General features: G+C 41.4%; 1 protein-coding gene across 2 annotated transcripts in view; it reads left to right on the top strand.

Annotated features, from left to right (window-relative positions):
- SLC6A5 (solute carrier family 6 member 5) overlaps positions 1–22,500 on the top strand; it is a 108,759-nt gene that overhangs the window by 39,208 nt on the left and 47,051 nt on the right. For both annotated transcript variants that reach the window (XM_075325544.1, XM_075325545.1), the window contains 3 exons: positions 10,512–10,685; positions 13,908–14,049; positions 15,595–15,727. In XM_075325544.1, coding sequence (XP_075181659.1) covers positions 10,512–10,685; positions 13,908–14,049; positions 15,595–15,727 — 449 coding nt within the window. The remainder of the gene's footprint in view (positions 1–10,511; positions 10,686–13,907; positions 14,050–15,594; positions 15,728–22,500) is intronic.

Genomic DNA, 22,500 nt, shown 5'->3' with positions numbered 1-22,500 from the left:
AATTACCAGTGTCTTTGTAATCAAAATGCATCTGACTAAAAGCAACCAAAAAGCAGGTAAAAAGCTGTCAAAACGCGGTAAAAACGCATGCGTATTTACTGCGTTTTTGCGATCCGACCAAACTTTGGCAAAGACAATTTCTGCTAAAATATGCGTTTTGAACTTCAACTACGACGACGCAAAGTGCGCACATAGCCTTAAGGGATCGTGGACAAAACACAAATATAATCCTATTCAAATGATTTTTATTAGGTTTTGTAGTTAACAAATCTTGAAATCATGCGTTACAAAATTTAAGGACATATAGATAGTAAAGCAAGGTTAGGAAAATGCACATATTTTGACCCTCCAGTTTGTTAGTGTTGATACATCAAGCAGTATATTTTGTTGGTCAATCCAAACCATCCAAAAAATGCTACAAAAACACCACAAAAAATGCTGCAAAAATACTGAAAAATAGGCATTTTGAATTCTGAATTTTTAGTGAAAAGAGAGGAGGTTTTGGATTGTAAAGTTTAATAAAAAAGGATTTTTTGTTTTGTAAATAAACTTGTAAACCTGAAACTTTGCAAACTTCTAAGATACTTTCTGTTTGATTGCATCCCTGCTTTCTACCATTGAATGAAAACATTCTGGTTTACAGAGACACAATGATAAATCTGTAGAAAATACATGAACAGATGCATTTTAGTGCAAGTTAAATGTATCAACCTGAAGTCTGACATTGTATACACTGGGTACAAATGCAACAAACTTTCTGATCCAATAACTATTCGGTCAGGACTGGTTTCCAAATCACTATCATCAGTAAGAAACCTGAAAATGATGATAAATTGGCACAAAATTATAAAGATAAATTCACCATAAAATCTAACCCCTTTCTTCATTATGTGTTTTGCACAGTTTTTGTGTCTCACTTGATAAGTGAAAAAAAGGCTTTGTATCATATCAGTCAGATGAAAAAAGATTGCTCTCAGTGGGAAAAACAAAATAATAATCGTATAGATATGATACTTTTTAATGGCTAACGAAAATAAAATAAATGATGTTACAAAGCGAGTGTTCAAGACTTCTTAGGTTTCTTCATCAGGCATGGTATAAGGCAGTGTGCGCAAAATGCGTTTTTTTATACGTTTTTTTCGGTGCAGTTTTGTGACAAAAGCACATGTCTATCCTTATGCCATCAAAGTCAATGAAAATTCTGACGTTCTGTGTGCACATTGCTTCTATTTCCCTGCAGATTTTCCCAGAGGGATATCTGGCTAGTTTCCGTGTCGCGTCTCCTAACAGAGGCTCCACGGATCTTTTTGATTTTCAGATTTTGGTGCAGAAGAAAAACTGCAGCAGGTCAATTCTAGTACGTTTTTCAGTCCTTCCACCAATTGACTTCATTATAAAAAAAAAAGCATGGCTAAAAAACGTGGCAAAAAACGCGGCAAAATGCACTTTTTTTATGTGTGTTTTTTTTTTACAGAATATGCTATTTTGGGTGCAGACAATTTCTGCACCAAAAACTTAGAATACACACATAGCCTAATGAAGTATCTTAAAAAACACAAAGTATCTGAAGAAACAAAACATTTAAACGGACATTTAAATAAACAAACACTGAGTTTAGAGAGTGAATCCTTAATCCTAATCTTAAGGCTGTGTCCGCACTTTGCGTTTTTACCTGCGTTTTAGCTGCCTTTCGAACTGCAGCGTTTTCATGCCAAAATGTCTGCGTTCTGCTTTTCCAGCAAAGTCAATGGGACATTGAGCTTTCTTGTGCGCACTTTGCAGTCCAAAATGCTGCGTTTAATTTGCATAAATTTGGGCAAAAACTCTGCGTTCAAAGAAGCAGCATGTCAATTGTTTTTGCCATTTTGGCTGCGTTTTGATAACATTGAAGTCAATGAGAAATGTCAAAACGCATCAAATCTCAAAATTCTAGCGTTTTACATGCTTTTTGGATGCTGAAAACATGCATTTTGGACTTTGAATACGCATGTTCTTTGAACTTAATATTAATGGAATGATATGTCCCTTTACACACACACGTACTCCGACAATTACAAGATTGAAATTCCATAATTTTTCGATAATTTTTACATAATTACTAACAAATAGTTATTATTATATTAAAATTAGCTATTTTTTGTCAGAATTAAATTATGATATTTGTTATCATTTATTTCATAGTGTTTGTATAGTTAAACTTTATTAACCAGTGTCTTTTTAATCAAAATGCATCTGACTAAAAGCAACCCAAAAGCAGGTAAAAAGCTGTCAAAAAGTAGTAAAAACGCAGTAAAAACGCATGCGTATTTACTGCGTTTTTACGATCCGACCAAACTTTGGCAAAGACAATTTCTGCTAAAATATGCGTTTTGAACTGCAACTACGACGACGCAAAGTGCGGACATAGCCTAATAAGGCTGAGGTCACAAGTCCAGTAATCATCTGTTGGAATGAATCCAGCTGTGATCCATTACTTAAAAAATTGTGCAACACAACTTTTTTTTGTCCATATTAAAATAAATGATTTTTGCAGGATCTGTATTTTTTTTTACATTGGAATCTATGGAAAATGGATCATTTAATGCATTACTATTTATCTTTTGAAATTGATCAAATAAGCAAAAAATGGATCCTTTACTGAAAGGCTAAATAGCAATCAGTTAACAGATCCGTTTTCCATAGACTCCAATATGACAAAATGGATCATGCAAAAATCTATTATTTAAAAAAGGAGAAAAAAGTTGTGTTTGCATAATTTTATTTGCCAACAGATTGCTGCTGGATGCGTTCTAACGGATGATTACTGCACATGTGAACTCAGGCTTATACAGATTAGGATTAAGGATTCACTCTCTAGACTCAGGTTTTGTTTGTTTATTTATTTAAATATCCAATCATTCTGCCGCTGTGTAAATATTTATTTCTTCAGATACCTTGTTATACCATGCCTTGGCTCTGTTTGTATGTGTGTATATATATATATATATATATATATATATATATATATATATATATATATATATATATATATATATATACATATACATATGTATTTTTATGTATATGTATATGTATATATATATATTCAGTCAGGGCCAGAAATATTTGGACGGTGACACAAGTTTTGTTATTTTAGCTGTTTACAAAAACATGTTCAGAAATACAATTATATATATAATATGGGCTGAAAGTGCACACTCCCAGCTGCAATATGAGAGTTTTCACATCCAAATCGGAGAAAGGGTTTAGGAATCATAGCTCTGTAATGCATAGCCTCCTCTTTTTCAAGGGACCAAAAGTAATTGGACAAGGGACTCTAAGGGCTGCAATTAACTCTGAAGGCGTCTCCCTCGTTAACCTGTAATCAATGAAGTAGTTAAAAGGTCTGGGGTTGATTACAGGTGTGTGGTTTTGCATTTGGAAGCTGTTGCTGTGACCAGACAACATGCGGTCTAAGGAACTCTCAATTGAGGTGAAGCAGAACATCCTGAGGCTGAAAAAAAAGAAAAAATCCATCAGAGAGATAGCAGACATGCTTGGAGTAGCAAAATCAGCAGTCGGGTACATTCTGAGAAAAAAGGAATTGACTGGTGAGCTTGGGAACTCAAAAAGGCCTGGGCGTCCACGGATGACAACAGTGGTGGATGATCGCCGCATACTTTCTTTGGTGAAGAAGAACCCGTTCACAACATCAACTGAAGTCCAGAACACTCTCAGTGAAGTAGGTGTATCTGTCTCTAAGTCACCAGTAAAGAGAAGACTCCATGAAAGTAAATACAAAGGGTTCACATCTAGATGCAAACCATTCATCAATTCCAAAAATAGACAGGCCAGAGTTAAATTTGCTGAAAAACACCTCATGAAGCCAGCTCAGTTCTGGAAAAGTATTCTATGGACAGATGAGACAAAGATCAACCTGTACCAGAATGATGGGAAGAAAAAAGTTTGGAGAAGAAAGGGAACGGCACATGATCCAAGGCACACCACATCCTCTGTAAAACATGGTGGAGGCAACGTGATGGCATGGGCATGCATGGCTTTCAATGGCACTGGGTCACTTGTGTTTATTGATGACATAACAGCAGACAAGAGTAGCCGGATGAATTCTGAAGTGTACCGGGATATACTTTCAGCCCAGATTCAGACAAATGCCGCAAAGTTGATCGGACGGCGCTTCATAGTACAGATGGACAATGACCCCAAGCATACAGCCAAAGCTACCCAGGATTTCATGAGTGCAAAAAAGTGGAACATTCTGCAATGGCCAAGTCAATCACCAGATCTTAACCCAATTGAGCATGCATTTCACTTGCTCAAATCCAGACTTAAGACGGAAAGACCCACAAACAAGCAAGACCTGAAGGCTGCGGCTGTAAAGGCCTGGCAAAGCATTAAGAAGGAGGAAACCCAGCGTTTGGTGATGTCCATGGGTTCCAGACTTAAGGCAGTGATTGCCTCCAAAGGATTCGCAACAAAATATTGAAAATAAAAATATTTTGTTTGGGTTTGGTTTATTTGTCCAATTACTTTTGACCTCCTAAAATGTGGAGTGTTTGTAAAGAAATGTGTACAATTCCTACAATTTCTATCAGATATTTTTGTTCAAACCTTCAAATTAAACGTTACAATCTGCACTTGAATTCTGTTGTAGAGGTTTCATTTCAAATCCAATGTGGTGGCATGCAGAGCCCAACTCGCCAAAATTGTGTCACTGTCCAAATATTTCTGGACCTAACTGTATGTATATATATATATACTGTATATATATATATACTAGCTGTACTACCCGGCTTCGCTGGTAACAAAATAGAATGTATTAACAAAAATATATTCTGCACACAAAACCACAACACAAATAGATATAAATGTAATTATGATGTCTGTCTTCCCTCTGTATATATCTCTGTCTCTCTATCTCTTTGTCTGTCTCTTTCCCTGTCTGTCTCTTTCCCTCTCTTTCCCTGTCTGTCTCTTTCCCTCTTTTTCCTGTCTGTCTCTTTCCCTGTGTCTGTCTCTTTGTCTCTTTACCTGTGTTTGTCTGTCTCTTACCCTGTCTGTCTCTTTCCCTCTCTTTCCCTGTCAGTTTCCCTGTGTCTGTCTCTGTCTCTTTGTCTGTCTCTTTCCCTCTCTTTCCCTGTCTGTCTCTTTCCCTGTCAGTCTGTCTCTTTGTCTGTGTCTGTCTCTTTGTGTCTGTCTCTTACCCTTTCTGTGTCTGCCTCTTTCCCTGTCTGTGTCTGTCCCTTTCCCTGGCTGCATTGTGACACGCCAACATTCCATTTAAGGGCGTGGCTGCGCATTCTTCTGAAGTTCTGGCTGCACTGTGGGTCCCAGCTCCATTCGCTTTAATGGAGGCAGGGTTTTTTGTGAATAACTGTAAAGCGCGGGGTTAAAATTTCCCCTCAAAACATAGCCTATGACCCTCTCGGGGTCCAGAAGTGTGAGTGTGCAAAATTTTGTGGCTGTAGCTGCGACGGTGCAGATGCCAATCCTGGACACACACACACACACACACACACACACACACACACACACACACACACACACACACACACACACACACACACACACACACACACACATCCAGCTTTATAGATTATGTATATATATATATATATATATATATATATATTTGTGTTTCTCAGATACTTTGTTATACCATGCCTGATGAAGAGACCTGACTAGTCTCGAGGGTTCACTTTGTAACATCATTTATTTTATTTTTTGTTAGTCATTAAAAGGTATCATATCTATAAGATTATTATCTTGTTTTTCCCACTGAAAGCAATCTTGATAAGTGGACATGAGTCAGTTGGAGATGGTGAATCCTCAACAAAATGCCACAATATGCTCTGAAATTGCTCCGAACATTTGGCTGTAAAAGTGTCAGAAACTAAGGAAACAAATGTCTAAACTGAAACCATTCAGCATGACCCTTTGTGATACATTTTAAGAATTAACTGTTTACTCTGTATATTACTCAGAATTAGTAAATTTGTCTTAATATAAATCAGAAAGTTGCAGAATATATCTAATTATCATGATAAATGGGATGAATTGTATAGAAGTTTATCATTAGGCATGTGATAAATTAGATATTGTAGCATTACTGAGCTGTATATGAATAATATTTTATCATTATCTGATCTTTATGATTTAGGCTTCCGCTGACTTTTTAAGTCAAAAGTTTTATGCACATTGCAGAGCCCAGTGCACAGAGCTTGTGGGGCAGTTCTCATCTATTTCTGCGCTCTGGAGATGGTAGAGCTATAGCCTCCAGACAGGGCCGGCTCCAGGTTTTTGTGGGCCCTGGGCGGAAGAGTCCCGGTGGGCCCCATCCACACGCAGACACACACATACGTACACATACATATACATATTTAAAGACAAACTCACAAAAATACGTATAGAACTGACATATCTATACAGTCATATACACTGACATACATAGATACACATCATACATGCATACAGAGACACACAACACAACTCTGCTAGATACATACATACATACACACATAGCTCTGCTGGATACATACACACATAGCTCTGCTACATACATACACAGCTCTGCTGGATACATACACACATAGCTCTGCTACATACATACACAGCTCTGCTGGATACACACACAGCTCTGCTGGATACATACACACATAGCTCTGCTACATACAGACATAGCTCTGCTACATACATACACAGCTCTGCTGGATACATACACACATAGCTCTGCTACATACATACACAGCTCTGCTGGATACACACACAGCTCTGCTGGATACATACACACATAGCTCTGCTACATACATACACAGCTCTGCTGGATACATACACACATAGCTCTGCTACATACATACACAGCTCTGCTGGATACATACACACATAGCTCTGCTACATACACACATAGCTCTGCTACATACACACACAGCTCTGCTGGATACATACACACATAGCTCTGCTACATACACACATAGCTCTGCTACATACATACACAGCTCTGCTGGATACATACACACATAGCTCTGCTACATACATACACAGCTCTGCTGGATACATACACACATAGCTCTGCTACATACACACATAGCTCTGCTACATACACACACAGCTCTGCTGGATACATACACACATAGCTCTGCTACATACATACACAGCTCTGCTGGATACATACACACATAGCTCTGCTACATACACACATAGCTCTGCTACATACACACATAGCTCTGCTACATACACACATAGCTCTGCTACATACACACACAGCTCTGCTGGATACATACACACATAGCTCTGCTACATACATACACAGCTCTGCTGGATACATACACACATAGCTCTGCTACATACACACATAGCTCTGCTACATACATACACACATAGCTCTGCTACATACACACATAGCTCTGCTGGATACATACACACATAGCTCTGCTACATACATACACACATAGCTCTGCTACATACACACATAGCTCTGCTACATACACACACAGCTCTGCTGGATACATACACACATAGCTCTGCTACATACATACACAGCTCTGCTGGATACATACACACATAGCTCTGCTACATACACACATAGCTCTGCTACATACATACACACATAGCTCTGCTACATACATAGCTCTGCTACATACATACATACACATAGCTATGCTACATACATACATGAATCTGCTACATACATACACACATAGCTCTGCTACATACATACACAGCTCTGCTGGATACATACACACATAGCTCTGCTACATACATACACAGCTCTGCTGGATACATACACACATAGCTCTGCTACATACATACACAGCTCTGCTGGATACATACACACATAGCTCTGCTACATACACACATAGCTCTGCTACATACACACATAGCTCTGCTACATACACACACAGCTCTGCTGGATACATACACACATAGCTCTGCTACATACATACACAGCTCTGCTGGATACATACACACATAGCTCTGCTACATACATACACACATAGCTCTGCTACATACACACATAGCTCTGCTACATACACACATAGCTCTGCTACATACACACACAGCTCTGCTGGATACATACACACATAGCTCTGCTACATACATAAACAGCTCTGCTGGATACATACACACATAGCTCTGCTACATACATACACACATAGCTCTGCTACATACATACACACATAGCTCTGCTGCATACATAGCTCTGCTACATACATACATGAATCTGCTACATACATACACACATAGCTCTGCTACATACATACAGACACACACACACGTAGCTCTGTGGGGCCCACACACACAGCTCCAGGGGCCAGCACATACAGCACCGGGGGGGCAGGGCATACACCTAAGGGGGGAGAAGCCCATACAGCTCCCCAGGGCCCATAAATCGGGGGGCGGGGAGGGCACATACTTCTCAGGTCACGGTGGAGAGGGGGCCTACACAGCGCCGGAGAGGGGGCCCACACAGCGCCGGAGAGGGGGCCCACACAGCGCCGGAGAGGGGGCCCACACAGCGCCGGAGAGGGGGCCCACACAGCGCCGGAGAGAAGAGCTGTGCTGGGGGTCGCTGGCTGGCACTGCAACTTCTTCATCTGTGGGACTGAGCAGGCCGGTCGGTAGCTCCGCCCACAGATGAAGTTCAAACCAGGAAGTCTGCGCGCCTTAAAGGGACGGCGCTGCAGATTCCTGCCGAGGACTGCGGTCCCCGGAACTCGGGCCGGGGGCAGCAGAACTAAGGCGAGGGGGCCCCGGCCAAGGGGCACCAGAACTGACGAGGCCGAGTGGGCCCCCCCGGCTCTCCAGGGCCCTGGCATTTGCCCAGGTATGCCGCGTGCTGACGCCGGCCCTGCCTCCAGATACATAGAGTTGTTTTTGGATTTGTTAAAGAGGACCAATCACCAGGATTTTCCTATATAGCTTAAAGCCAGTGCTATACTGGCGCTATCAGGCTGATTCTATACATACCTTTAGTTGTGAGATCGGATATATAGGTTTTGAACACAGGCAAGTAAAGTTTGTAAAATAAGCAGCTTGTTGAGTAACAGCAGCTGCCGATCAGCTGATAGCTGGGGTGGGTTTTCATAGTGATTCCACCCCCCGGCATGTCCTTTTTTCCCCCTATCTGTTAATTATGCTAATTCTATTATAGAAGTGTTTTTCTAAGAGGCTAGAAGGACCTGTGCTGATGTCATACCCATGTGACCAGAAAGGGCGGGACCTCAGCCAACATAGCTGATACCAGGAAGCAACATTATTTTTCTATTGGCAGAGGCCCCACCCCTTCTGGTAGGAGTGAGACTGGATTCTTTACTGTAAGAGGAGTGAGATTAGATTCTTTACTGTACGAGCAGTGTGACCAGATCCTCTACTGTACGAGGATGGAGGCTGGATTCTATTCTATGAGCAGTAAGTCTAGATTCTTTACAGTACAAGAAGTAAACAGTTGAAGCAGGCCCTAAATGCCTTTTTTTTTAAATATGTTACAGCTAAGGAGTAAAAAATTTTGGAGATTTGATTTTGATCCAAGGAGCTATTCTGATTGCCGTCTGTGGGAAAAGATTTGTTTCCCCTAATATGGGGCAGCTAAAATCAGCCCCATGGGGTTTTTGCCTTCCTCTGCATCGGCATGTTAGGCTATGGGTTCAACTCACTGTCTTTTTTTTTCAGCCATATAACTATATAAGTGGCATATGTAAATCTGATTACAGCTGTTTAACACTAGAACTACTGGACTCGTGACACCTATATAGAAATACATGGTGCAAAGTAGTCAAAATGACTACCTCAGTAGTTCTAGTGTTAATACTTGTCGGAGCCTTATCTGCGTCAGATTTATTAAGATGCGCACACATCTATGGTTTGCCCTATATCATTTTTGGTACAAATTTGAGTCATTTTTTTTAGTTATTGAAGACCCCACCCTCTTGGCTAAGCCCCACCCACTTTTAGAAACAAGCCGTGAAAGTTTAAAAAGTCGCAAATTATGGCGTCCATATGCCGAGCACCATAGTTAAGTTTGCCATATGCTAGTATAAGGGCAATAATAAATGGTTTATTACTCTCAGGCTGAAGTTTTGGGTCTTTCTTCGTTGTCAGCGCCGTCCATTATATCATGAACGGTTCGTGTCGTTAATATTCTGTTGGTTATAGGATTCTATTACCGGTTTATGATGCTGCAAATTGTCCCGTCTGGCTGGAAATGTGCGATAAAGCAGATAATTACAAATAATTAAACCACTAAATATATTTTATTCATTTTTATTCCATTCTTTTCACATTTTAATGAGAAATATTTTGTGATTTTCAGCAGTTGTATAACGACCGTGTCTCCCCCCCACCTTGTGTCTCCCCCTCTCTGTCTCCCACCATGTCTCCCCCCCACCTTGTGTCTCCCCCCTGTGACCTCCCCACCCCGTTTCTCCTCCCGTGTCTCCCCCCTACCCCATGCCTCCCTTCTCCCCCCATTTTTCCTCACCCCGTGTCTCCCCCCTGCCCCGTGTCTCCCCCCACAGGCTGCGGGATCGCTATGCTGATTATTTCTGTGCTGATCGCCATATACTACAACATCATCATGTGTTACACCCTCTTCTATCTCTTCGCCTCCTTCGTGTCTGTCTTACCCTGGGCGTCTTGTGAGAATCCGTGGAACACGCCGGACTGTAAGGATAAAAACAGATTGTTACTGGGTGAGTTGTGAACAGTATTATCAGTGCTAAGGACTATAATCCTATGATTACACTTTCCTCTGGCTTGCATTCCCCTGTAGTACAGGTGGAGAATAGTGTTGTAATTTCTTAAGACACAATCCTTCTAGAGATAATATACTGCCCAACATGTGAAACACAATCCTCCAAGAGACAATGTGCTGTCCAGCTGTCATGGGGTATGTAATGACAGGACAGGGGCCCCTAGGTTGGCCCTCAGAATTTAAGATCCTGCGCTGTCCCTTATCTTGGAGGTAGGCTTGATGGTAGCCAGGTCTGAGCCCCTAGTGTGACCCTAACTATTTTCCGAGCTCTAATCTTACTCCCACTCTCCCACTCTCTTGGGGTGAGCCGAAACACACAATGACCCTAACTCCTGTCCAAGCCCTGATCTTACTCCCCCTCTCCCACACCCTTGGGGTGGGCTGGAAAATACAATGACAACACCCCACAAAAAGATATGGAAAAAGGAGAACGGAACCTCGTACACACTGCACTCAAACACACAGGAGAGACAATATGTGTACAGGGGAACAAAAAAGTGGGGAAAGTAATGCACAACAGGGGAACACTCACACCACTCAAAAGAGCAACACGGATCATCATGAACAGGATCACCACATAGATCGGGAATCGCTGGAGCATTCATTGGCACAAACAGGAAGGAAGCTGTGCTTAAAGCGCACCAATCACCAGGATTTTCCTATATAACCTAAAACCAGTGCTATACTTGCACTATCAGGGTGATTCTATACATACCTGTAGTGCTCAGCTCGGATGTTTAGGTTTTGTTGAAACACAAGCAAGTAAAGTTTATAAAAGCGGCAGCTTCTTGAGTGACAGCAGCTGAGGATCAGATAATATCTGGGGGGGTATGCAGAGATATCCCCTCCCCCTGTTAGAATTAGCATAACTATTATACAATCGACCTAGCAAGACCAGTAGGAAAGAACTAACTCTGAATTCCCCCCCAGATATTATCTGATCCTCAGCTGCTGTCACTGGCTTTAGCTTATATACAATATATGATTGGTGCACTTTAAGGCCTCTGTCACACTCACGTGGAAATCACGCACGTGCCGCGAGATACGTATTTTCCCTGCGTGTTGCGTGTGGTAAGTACGTGTCTCCGGTACGTGCAGGCCACATGTGTTCTCCATGTGCTATCCGCGATAACACACGGAGAACCGGTAATTTACATACTCACGTGGTCCGCGCTGCTGTCCAGGGTTCTGATCTTCGGCTCCAGCCCCGTCCACTCCCCGCTGACGCTGCTTCTGGCCGAGCAGAGGGGCGGAGATTAGCGCCTGTGACCGCACGCCCACCTCCTTTACACGCTCATAATGAGCGGCGGCCGGCAGCAACTGTTTCCAGCGTAAGATTCTGCAAGGCTGATGGAGGTGAGTGTGTGTTTTTTTATTTTAAACTAATGACACATGTTTCTCCGGCGCGTGTTACACGGGACCGCATCCACACTACATCCGTGTGGTATGGATGCGGGCCGTGTGACACCCGTGATGCCGGAGAACACGTGGACATGTTGGCATGAGGAACACACGGACACACGTAAGTACGGAACGGACACACGGTCCATTCCAAAATACTTATGTGTGTCCAAACCATTATGAAATCATATGTCCACGTGTGTACGTGTCTCCGGTACGTGAAAAAACTGCCAAACACGTACCGGAGGCACATACATGTGACAGAGGCCTTACATAGGGAGGAGACAGCTGCATCTGGCAATTTGCAACCTGAGCTCTTAGGTCCTGCTCACCAGTCTGCAGGAATTAACTCCTGCAGAGCTGAAGACCAGTGAATCTGAATCAGCCGACGCCCGGCTCTGGCTGAACAATCCAGAATCCTCAGGTTGCTTACTAGAGTCTGTGGTGTGAACAGTGTCTGACGACTCCGTGCCAGCCGGTATGTGTAGAGCCGAACATCGCATGACACCAGCATGTGAAAAACAATCCTCCAAGAGATAATATGCTGCCCAGAATCTATCTTTCTATCATCTTCACTGTAACAGCTATAGGAGGTGGCAGTGCTTCAGTAGCTTTTGCATCTGGTGTCTCTGGGAGCCCAAAGACCCCTGTACTACATTAGTACACACCAGTACACACAGATCACAGATCTTGCATTGGGGTCCAGGAAGTTGAATTTACACCTTTGCGTGAAAATCATTGTGATTTTCTAGATTTTTTTTTTTTTTTTTAGGTAAAACCTTAGATAAGTTGATCATTCCAGGGAAACTTCTAATTTCTGGTCTGGACACAGACTTTATACACAGGTGATCCCTGTAGCAGCTGCAGGATGGAGATATAGCAGCTCTCTCGCGCCCTCCTGTGGCCAGTCTGTGTAATAAATGCCCATAGTAGTGATTGGTTTATAGCAGTGCATTCCTCAGGACCTGCTTGGATATTTTGATGTGATTGTAACATTTTCTCACATTTAATACTTCTGATATTTTTACTTTTTCATTTTTTTTTAGATAAATCACACAATGTGGGTCATGTAGATATATGCAATTAAGTGCAGACGGTGTTGGTACAACTCATAAAGGAAATAAATAAAAAGTGAATGTTGTAAAATTCAATATACAGTATAAACAAATAAGTAAATGCTTGGTCTTCAAAGGTTTCATCTAGGGATGAATACCACAAATATTCAGCTTCGCGAATATTCGACTAATAGGTCGCTGCTATTCAACTATTCGCGAATATTCGATGCGCAATGTAAGTCTATGGGAAACCCAAATAACTATTCGGAACTATTCGGGCTTCCCATAGACTTACATTGCGCATCGAATATTCGCAGAGTGGCGACCTATTCGTGAAGCCGAATATTTATGGTATTCGATCATCCCTAGTTTCATCATATCCGAGAAAGCAAAGCTGCAGTGTAAAGCATGAGAATACAGGACAGCAGTAGGAGCCTCTGATAAAATAGGAGGTGGATTGGATTTCATAGAGTCTCTGACCATAACTGTGCTCCAATGGAGCAAATAATATTAGAGCAAGTAATGGCCAGTGATGTCTATATACTGGATCACCTATGGCACGATCATTAATCCTAGTGATTGGCGTCAGCCCTCCAAGGTGTCCTGACTTCTTGGCTATTTCTTGGCTGTTTGGGGTGACGACACCGTGAAAGAACGGACTATCACTCATTCTGTCCCTTACCGTATATTATGTGTCTCCCCAGATTCCTGTCTCATTGGGGACCACCCAAGAATTCAGATCAAGAACAGCACGTTCTGTATGACCGCCTATCCAAACTTGACAATGGTGAACTATACCAGCCACGCCAACAAGACGTTTGTCAGCGGGAGTGAGGAATACTTCAAGTAAGACTTGTCTCTGACAGTGGGAAGTGACTCGCAATATTCCTATAAGCAGGGGGTTCTAGCGAGCAGACACGAAATTCTGCATCTTTGTGATACATCTTGCTATCTTAACATATTTTAGTTATGGAAACCATCAGCAAGCAGGTTCACTGCTACATATTCATTTTTTTCATTGGGGAAAAGATTCCGTTCAGAATTAATTCTCCCACAATTAAAATACAAATTGACAAGATTATATTATATAAACAGTGAGAGTAACAGAACAAATACCATAATTGTTATCACATAGAAGTGTTTTCTGCCATTCCATTTTCCATATAATAGATTTATTCTCTCCCAGTAGCATAACTAGAGTTCGAAGGGCCACAGTGCAAAATTTGGACCTGGGCCCCCTTCCCCCTTGGGGTACAGGATGATTACATTTACTCTTGGCTGTTTCCCTCAGCACCCAGCTTTCCCATGCTCCAATATGCCTTTTTCCCTCAGCACTCAGCTTTCCATGTTCTGATATCAGCACCCAGCTTTCCAATGGTCTCGTATACAACTTTCTCCTAGTACTCAACTTTCCCATGTTTTGCTATACATCTTTTCCTCAGCACCCAGCTTCTCATGTTCTAATATCCATCTTGTCCTCAGCACCCAGCTTTCCCATGCTCTGCTATACAACTTTCTCCTAGTACTCAACTTTCCCATGTTTTACTATACATCTTTTCCCAACTTTTGCAACTTTCCCTCAGCACCCAGCTTGCCCTTGATATCAAAGCATGGGAAAGCTGGGTGCTGAGGAAAAGATGTATAGCAAAACATGGGAAAGTTGAGTGCTTAGAGAAAGTTGTATAGCAGAGCATGGGAAAGCTGGGTGCTGAGGACAAGATGGATATTAGAACATGAGAAGCTGGGTGCTGAGGAAAAGATGTATAGCAAAACATGGGAAAGTTGAGTGCCAGGAGAAAGTTGTATAGCAGAGCATGGGAAAGCTGGGTGCTGAGGACAAGATGGATATTAGAACATGAGAAGCTGGGTTCTGAGGAAAAGATGTACAGTATAGCAAAACATGGGAAAGTTGAGTACTAGGAGAAAGTTGTATAGCAAAGCATGGAAAAGCTGGGTGCTGAGGACAAGATGGATATTAGAACATGGGAAGCTGGGTGCTGAGGGAAAAGGAATATTGGGCTTTCTATTGGTTTTATTTTATTATTTTCTATTTTATTATATTATATCTATATTCTATTCTATATGGGTTATTTGCAAAATTGCCTCTTTTTTATACATATTTTCTTGCAAACATATACATATTCTTTGAAGGGTTATCCTCGCCTTCCATCTTCAGCAGCTCCTCTCCTTCCTGGGTTATTGCAAAATTGGTTGTTTTTTTTACAAACACTGCATTTTTACCCATTTAACAAAATAAGAATAAACCCTTTCTCTATAACACCAGGTAGGGCACTGGGCTGGTTATGTGCTGCTGTATATATTCTATATGGACCGTGCACGATGGGATAAACTTTCCCCTGTATGTCATTGGTAATAGTCCCATTGTCTCAGGTACAATATGCTGAAGATTTCCGCTGGCATCGAGTATCCCGGTGAAATCCGATGGCCGCTCGTCTTTTCCCTGTTCCTGGCCTGGGTCATCGTCTATGCATCACTTGCCAAAGGAATAAAGACATCAGGAAAGGTAGGAGCCGATACAGTGACTCCAGAGGACAACAGCGGGGAGCCGGCTGTAATACAATGTCAGATATTAGGTGGAATGAAATGATGTGACTAATATTGTTACTGACATTTATGACAACACCACATCTTCTGTGGACACCAAGTGATGTGCGAACAGGAATAAAGACCCCGATTCATTAACACTAGAGTATGATGCGCCTAATTCATTAAGAGGCCACTTAAAACATAACAAATCTGACGTGTCGTGTGCCTCTCGTAGAAATGTACACACACATGTATATACAAACACACAGCACATACATACACATGTATATACAAACACACAGCACATACATACACATGTATATACAAACACACAGCACATACATACACATGTATATACAAACACACAGCACATACATACACATGTATATACACACACACAGCAATACACACATGTATATAGAAACACACAGGACATACAGTACATACACATGTAGCTAAACACACAGAACATAAATATGTATATACACACACAGCACATACACATGTATATACAAACACACAGCACATACATACACATGTATATACAAACACACAGCACATACATACACATGTATATACAAACACACAGCACATACATACACATGCATATACAAACACACAGCACATACATACACATGTATATACAAACACACAGCAATACACACATGTATATAGAAACACACAGCACATACATACACATGTATATACAAATACACAGCACATACATACACATGTATATACAAACACACAGCACATACATACACATGTATATACAAACACACAGCACATGCATACACATGTACATACAAATACACAGCACATACATATACATGTATATACAAATACACAGCACATACATACACATGTATATACAAATACACAGCACATACATACACATGTATATACAAATACACAGCACATACATATACATGTATATACAAACACACAGCACATACATACACATGTATATACAAATACACAGCACATACATATACATGTATATACAAACACACAGCACATACATACACATGTATATACAAACACACAGCACATACATACACATGTATATACAAATACACAGCACATACATATACATGTATATACAAATACACAGCACATACATATGTATATACACACACACAGCAATACACACATGTATATAGAAACACACAGGACATACAGTACATACACATGTAGCTAAACACACAGAACATAAATATGTATATACACACACAGCACATACACATGTCTATACAAACACACAGCACATACATAGACATGTAGGTAAACACACAGCACATACATAGACATGTAGGTAAACACACAGCACATACATATCTATATACACACAGTACATACATATCTATATACACACAGTACATACACATATGTATATACAAACACACAGCACATATGTAAACATGTAGCTAAACACACAGTACATATGTATACACACACAGCACATACACACACATATATATACAAACACACAGCACATACGTATGTACAGTATATACACACAACACATACACACATGTATATAGAAACACACAGCACATACACACATGTATATACAAATACAGCACATACATACATATGTAGATAAACCCATAGCATGCATATGTATATACACATACACACATGTATATACACACTTCACATATATACACACACACTACAAAATGTGGACATGCCCCTCCCCCACATGTTGGTCAGATGTATGGGCCCTTGTAGCATTCTAAATCCTATAAGGATATATGTGTTGCCCCCAATTATGTAGTAATGTCCTCTTTCCTGGTATATACTGTATGTCCCCGATATGGGTCCCTTTCTTTGGATTTTAGTGCTATTTAAAAAAAATGAAAAAGTTATTTATTAATATGAAATTGTACAAATAGGTCCATATTAAAAAGACATACAAGTTATTTGAATGACTAAATGAAAAAAAAAAAGTTGCAGATTAAAATATCTTTATACGATTAATTTAGAAAGTCCTTGTGACTTTGTCTGCACTATCAGGTCCACCCCTGGCATGTCACAGTGTATTAATATTTCTGTAATGTCCCTTTAAATACAAATCTATTACAGTAGAACCATGGACTTGTGTCTATCGGTTAAGTTATTTAAAGGGTAAATGCTCTTTTAATGTTTTTGTGATTTGTTTATGATGTCTATGTAAAAACAGAATGTAACAATGATTGGCAGCCACTAGGGGGCAGCGTAACCAGCTGCTGCATCATGACTTGTATGTGTGTGGTATATGAGTAGGTGAGGAGTGAGGACGCATAGCTGCTGGATGGACACGTGGTAGTCTCTGGTAGAACCTGGGATGAGACCACCTTTGCTTGACATGTCTGTGTTAGGGTATGTTCACATGACCGTATTTTCGGCCTGAGTCCTATCTGTGTAAAAAGAAAAAAAAAACAAACCCTCATTACATGGACAGCACTAAGGCTGCGTTCACACATCCGTTTTTTGCTATGCGGCACAATCCGGCACTTTCCAGGAAAAACGCAACCGTTTTTTTTTGCTGCCGGTTGCGTTTTTCCTGCATAGACTTAAATTTGTGCCGCATGGGCTTGCGTTCCGTCCAGTTTTTGCCGCATGCGTCAGATTTAGCCACTGCGGCGGCCGGATGGAACGTTGCCTGGCACGTTTTTTTGTGCGGCAAAAACAACCGCATTGCGCCGCATTTTTTCAATGCATGCCTATGGATACTGAATGCGGCGCAATGCGGCAAAAACCGCATCCGGCCAACGTATGTGGTTTTTGCCACTGCGCATGCTCAGTAGCATGCCGCAAGCGGCAAAAAACAGACGGGCCGCATTTAAAAAACGTATGCAAAGGATGCGGCTTTTTCGCCGCCTCCGTTGCATAGGTTTTAGAGCCGGACTGGCCGGCTCTGCACCTACCGGATGTGTGAAAGCAGCCTAAGGCCAGTGCAATCCAATAGGGCTGTTCAGACCATCGATTCTTATTCTATGTGTGGGATGAGATGTTTATGAAAGGAAGAATAAATAAATAAACAAATATCAGATTCCATCCATTCTGCATCGATTTGTATTGATACATTGTAATTATAAATATTTGTTTTTTATATCAGCAGCTACTAAAGTCACACAGATTGCATAGTGATGACAATGGAGAGGAAATATCATCCGTTTTTGCAGATTTTTCTATGCTCATGTGAACATAGCCTTACTGTCCCGGGGTAATAGTGAAGTATTGTCAGTGTCTTCCTCTGCACAGATTAACTTTGCACATTTTTCAGGTTTTCCTGGCTGCTTTGGAATGAAGCTAATTAGTTACTGGATTGTTGTCTGCAGAGCATGGTTAGTCTAAAAGGAAGGTGGTCCTCGTCTCCCCCCGAACCCAGCCAATGCTACCCCACATGCTATACCCACTAGTCTGAGAACACAGATAGCACAGGACTGATGCTTTTATCTATACAGTATTTGTATGAAAACTCATATTACATTTGCAATTATTTGAGTTTGTTATGTTCCAGTCACATCCAGAGCTGCATTTATAATTCTGCCATTCAGTATTTGGTCAGTATTTTACATCAGTATTTCTAAGCCAAAATCAGAAGTGGAAAAACCAGAGGGAAAGTATAAGGGTACGTGCCCACGATCAGGACCTGCTGCGTCCTGGATGCAGAGGATGCTGACCTGTGGGGTCCGCAAGTCTCCTCCGCAGGAGACCGCAGCTGCTTGTACCCACGATCCGGGCTTGGGGCGCTGCAGTAATTTGCTTCTGTTCTCCCTAAGGAGAACGATTGCGACTACACAGCAAAGAATTGACATGCCACGGCTCAGGAAAGCCACACCACAGGTCAGATTTTGCCGCGGATAGTAGAGTCATATGAAAAAGTTTGGGCACCCCTATTAATGTCAACCTTTTTTCTTTATAACAATTTGGGTTTTTGCAGCAGCTATTTCAGTTTCATATATCTAATAACTGATGGACTGAGTAATATTTCTGGATTGAAATGAGGTTTATTGTACTAACAGAAAATGTGCAATCCGCATTTAAACCAAATTTGACCGGTGCAAAAGTATGGGCACCCATATCCATTTCTTGATTTGAACACTCCTAACTACTTTTTACTGACTTACTAAAGCACTAAATTGGTTTTGTAACCTCATTGAGCTTTGAACTTCATAGGCAGGTGTATCCAATCATGAGAAAAGGTATTTAAGGTGGCCACTTGCAAGTTGTTCTCCTATTTGAATTTCCTATGAAGAGTGGCATCATGGGCTCCTCAAAACAACTCTCAAATGATCTGAAAACAAAGATTATTCAATATAGTTGTTCAGGGGAAGGATACAAAAAGTTGTCTGAGATTTAAACTGTCATTTTCCACTGTGAGGAACATAGTAAGGAAATGGAAGAACACAGGTACAGTTCTTGTTAAGCCCAGAAGTGGCAGGTCAAGAAAAATATCAGAAAGGCAGAGAAGAAGAATGGTGAGAACAGTCAAGGACAATCCACAGACCACCTCCAAAGACCTGCAGCATCATCTTGCTGCAGATGGTGTCAATGTGCATCGGTCAACAATACAGCGCACGTTGCACAAGGAGAAGCTGTATGGGAGAGTGATGCAAAGAAGCCGTTTCTGCAAGCACGCCACAAACAGTCGCCTGAGGTATGCAAAAGCACATTTGGACAAGTCAGTTACATTTTGGAAGAAGGTCCTGTGGACTGATGAAACAAAGATTGAGTTGTTTGGTCATACAAAAAGGTGTTATGCATGGAGGCAAAAAAACACGACATTCCAAGGAAAGCACTTGCTACCCACAGTAAAATTTGGTGGAGGTTCCATCATGCTTTGGGGCTGTGTGGCCAATGCCAGCACCGGGAATCTTGTTACAGTTGAGGGTCGCATGGATTCAACTCAGTATCAGCAGATTCTTAACAATAATGTGCAAGAATCAGTGATGAAGTTGAAGTTACGCAGGGGATGGATATTTCAGCAAGACAATGATCCAAAACACCGCTCCAAATCTACTCAGGCATTCATGCAGAGGAACAATTACAATGTTCTGGAATGGCCATCCCAGTCCCCAGACCTGAATATCATTGAACATCTGTGGGATGATGTGAAGCGGCTGTCCATGCTCAGCGACCATCAAACTTACCTGAACTGGAATTGTTTTGTAAACAGGAATTGTCAAATATACCTTCATCCAGGATCCAGGAACTCATTAAAAGCTACAGGAAGCCACTAGAGGCTGTGATTTTTGCAAAAGGAGGATCTACAAAATATTAATGTCCCTTTTATGTTGAGGTGCCCATACTTTTGCACCGGTCAAATTTGGTTTAAATGCGGATTGCACATTTTCTGTTAGTACAATAAACCTCATTTCAATCCAGAAATATTACTCAGTCCATCAGTTATTAGATATATGAAACTGAAATAGCTGCTGCAAAAACCCAAATTTTTATAAAGAAAAAAGGTTAACATTAATAGGGGTGCCCAAACTTTTTCATATGACTGTATATGCAGAGTGAGCATGGGATTGCTATAAATCTCATCCACTGTGCTTGTACTGTACAATGCAGTGTTTTGGAATCCGTAAAAACACACTGCATTCAAAACGCTGCAAACCCTGACCGTGGGCACGCAGTTTGGGTACGTTCCCACAGTGCAGATTTGTTTGCAGATTTTCTACATCTAAGGCCGGGGCCACACGGGGATCTACTGCGATCCTTGCATGACACTCGGCTCACGCTGGCAGCACAGCAGGAGCCGAGTGCCATGCTAGTGTCCCTGCGACTGAGGTCCGATCGTGCGAGCGGACCTCAGCTGCAGGGGGTGGGCCGGCTCTGCGGAGGGGCAGGCCAGTGCTGAGGAGGGGAGAGAGGAATTTACCTCCCTCTCTCCTCCGTAGCCGGCTATTGCCATTTTCGCTCTGCACTCGCGGTACACCAGTGTACCGTGAGTGCAGTGCGATTTTTCTCTCGCCCCATACACTTCAATGGGTGCGAGAGAAAGAGTCTCGTATTACACCTGCAGCATTCTGCGATTGTTCTCTCGGTCCGATTAGGGCTGTGAAAATAATCACTCATGTGCGCTGACATGGCTTATATTGGTCCGAGTGGAATGCGATTTTTTTTATCGCACTTTACTTGCACCAAATTTTATGCTGTGTGGCTTAGGCCTTAAACTGCATCTCTTGGCAAGAAAAATGCTTCGGAAAAAACGCAGCTTTTCATATGCGGTTTTTTTGCGTTCGGATAGGAAAAATGCTGGAAAAAAATGCAGAAAAAATTAACATGTCAATTCTGTGGTGCAGTTTTTTTTTCTGCTCCAAAATCTGCAATGTGTGCACAGCACTTTGGATTCTCATAGACCTTGCTGGGATCCATTTTCCCTTTCAGATTGATTAAAATCTGCAAGAAAAAAAATGAACCGTGGGCAGCACTTCTGCATTTATCACCCATTATTGATTTCGGCTGCAAATACTGATCTAAAATACTGAGCAAATACTGAACATCTCTCTGTATTAGCCGTGCATCGGTTATCAGGTTTGTAGTCTGATGTGTTTCCGTGAGGCTTTGCAGTAATTGCACCCAGTATAAGGCTATGTGCCCCCTTTAAAGCTCAAAATTGTTGGAATGTTGCAGATTGTTTCATATAATGATGACAAACTCAGCTCTGCTGCATCTGTAATATGGTATACACGCACCCAGTCACCTTAATATACAGATAGTGGAGAGTAGAAAGATGATATAAAATGTTACCTA

Source organism: Anomaloglossus baeobatrachus, chromosome 10, assembly GCF_048569485.1.
Source record: "Anomaloglossus baeobatrachus isolate aAnoBae1 chromosome 10, aAnoBae1.hap1, whole genome shotgun sequence".
NCBI classification, from domain to species: domain Eukaryota; kingdom Metazoa; phylum Chordata; class Amphibia; order Anura; family Aromobatidae; genus Anomaloglossus; species Anomaloglossus baeobatrachus.
This window is presented reverse-complemented; position numbering and strand designations above follow the sequence as displayed.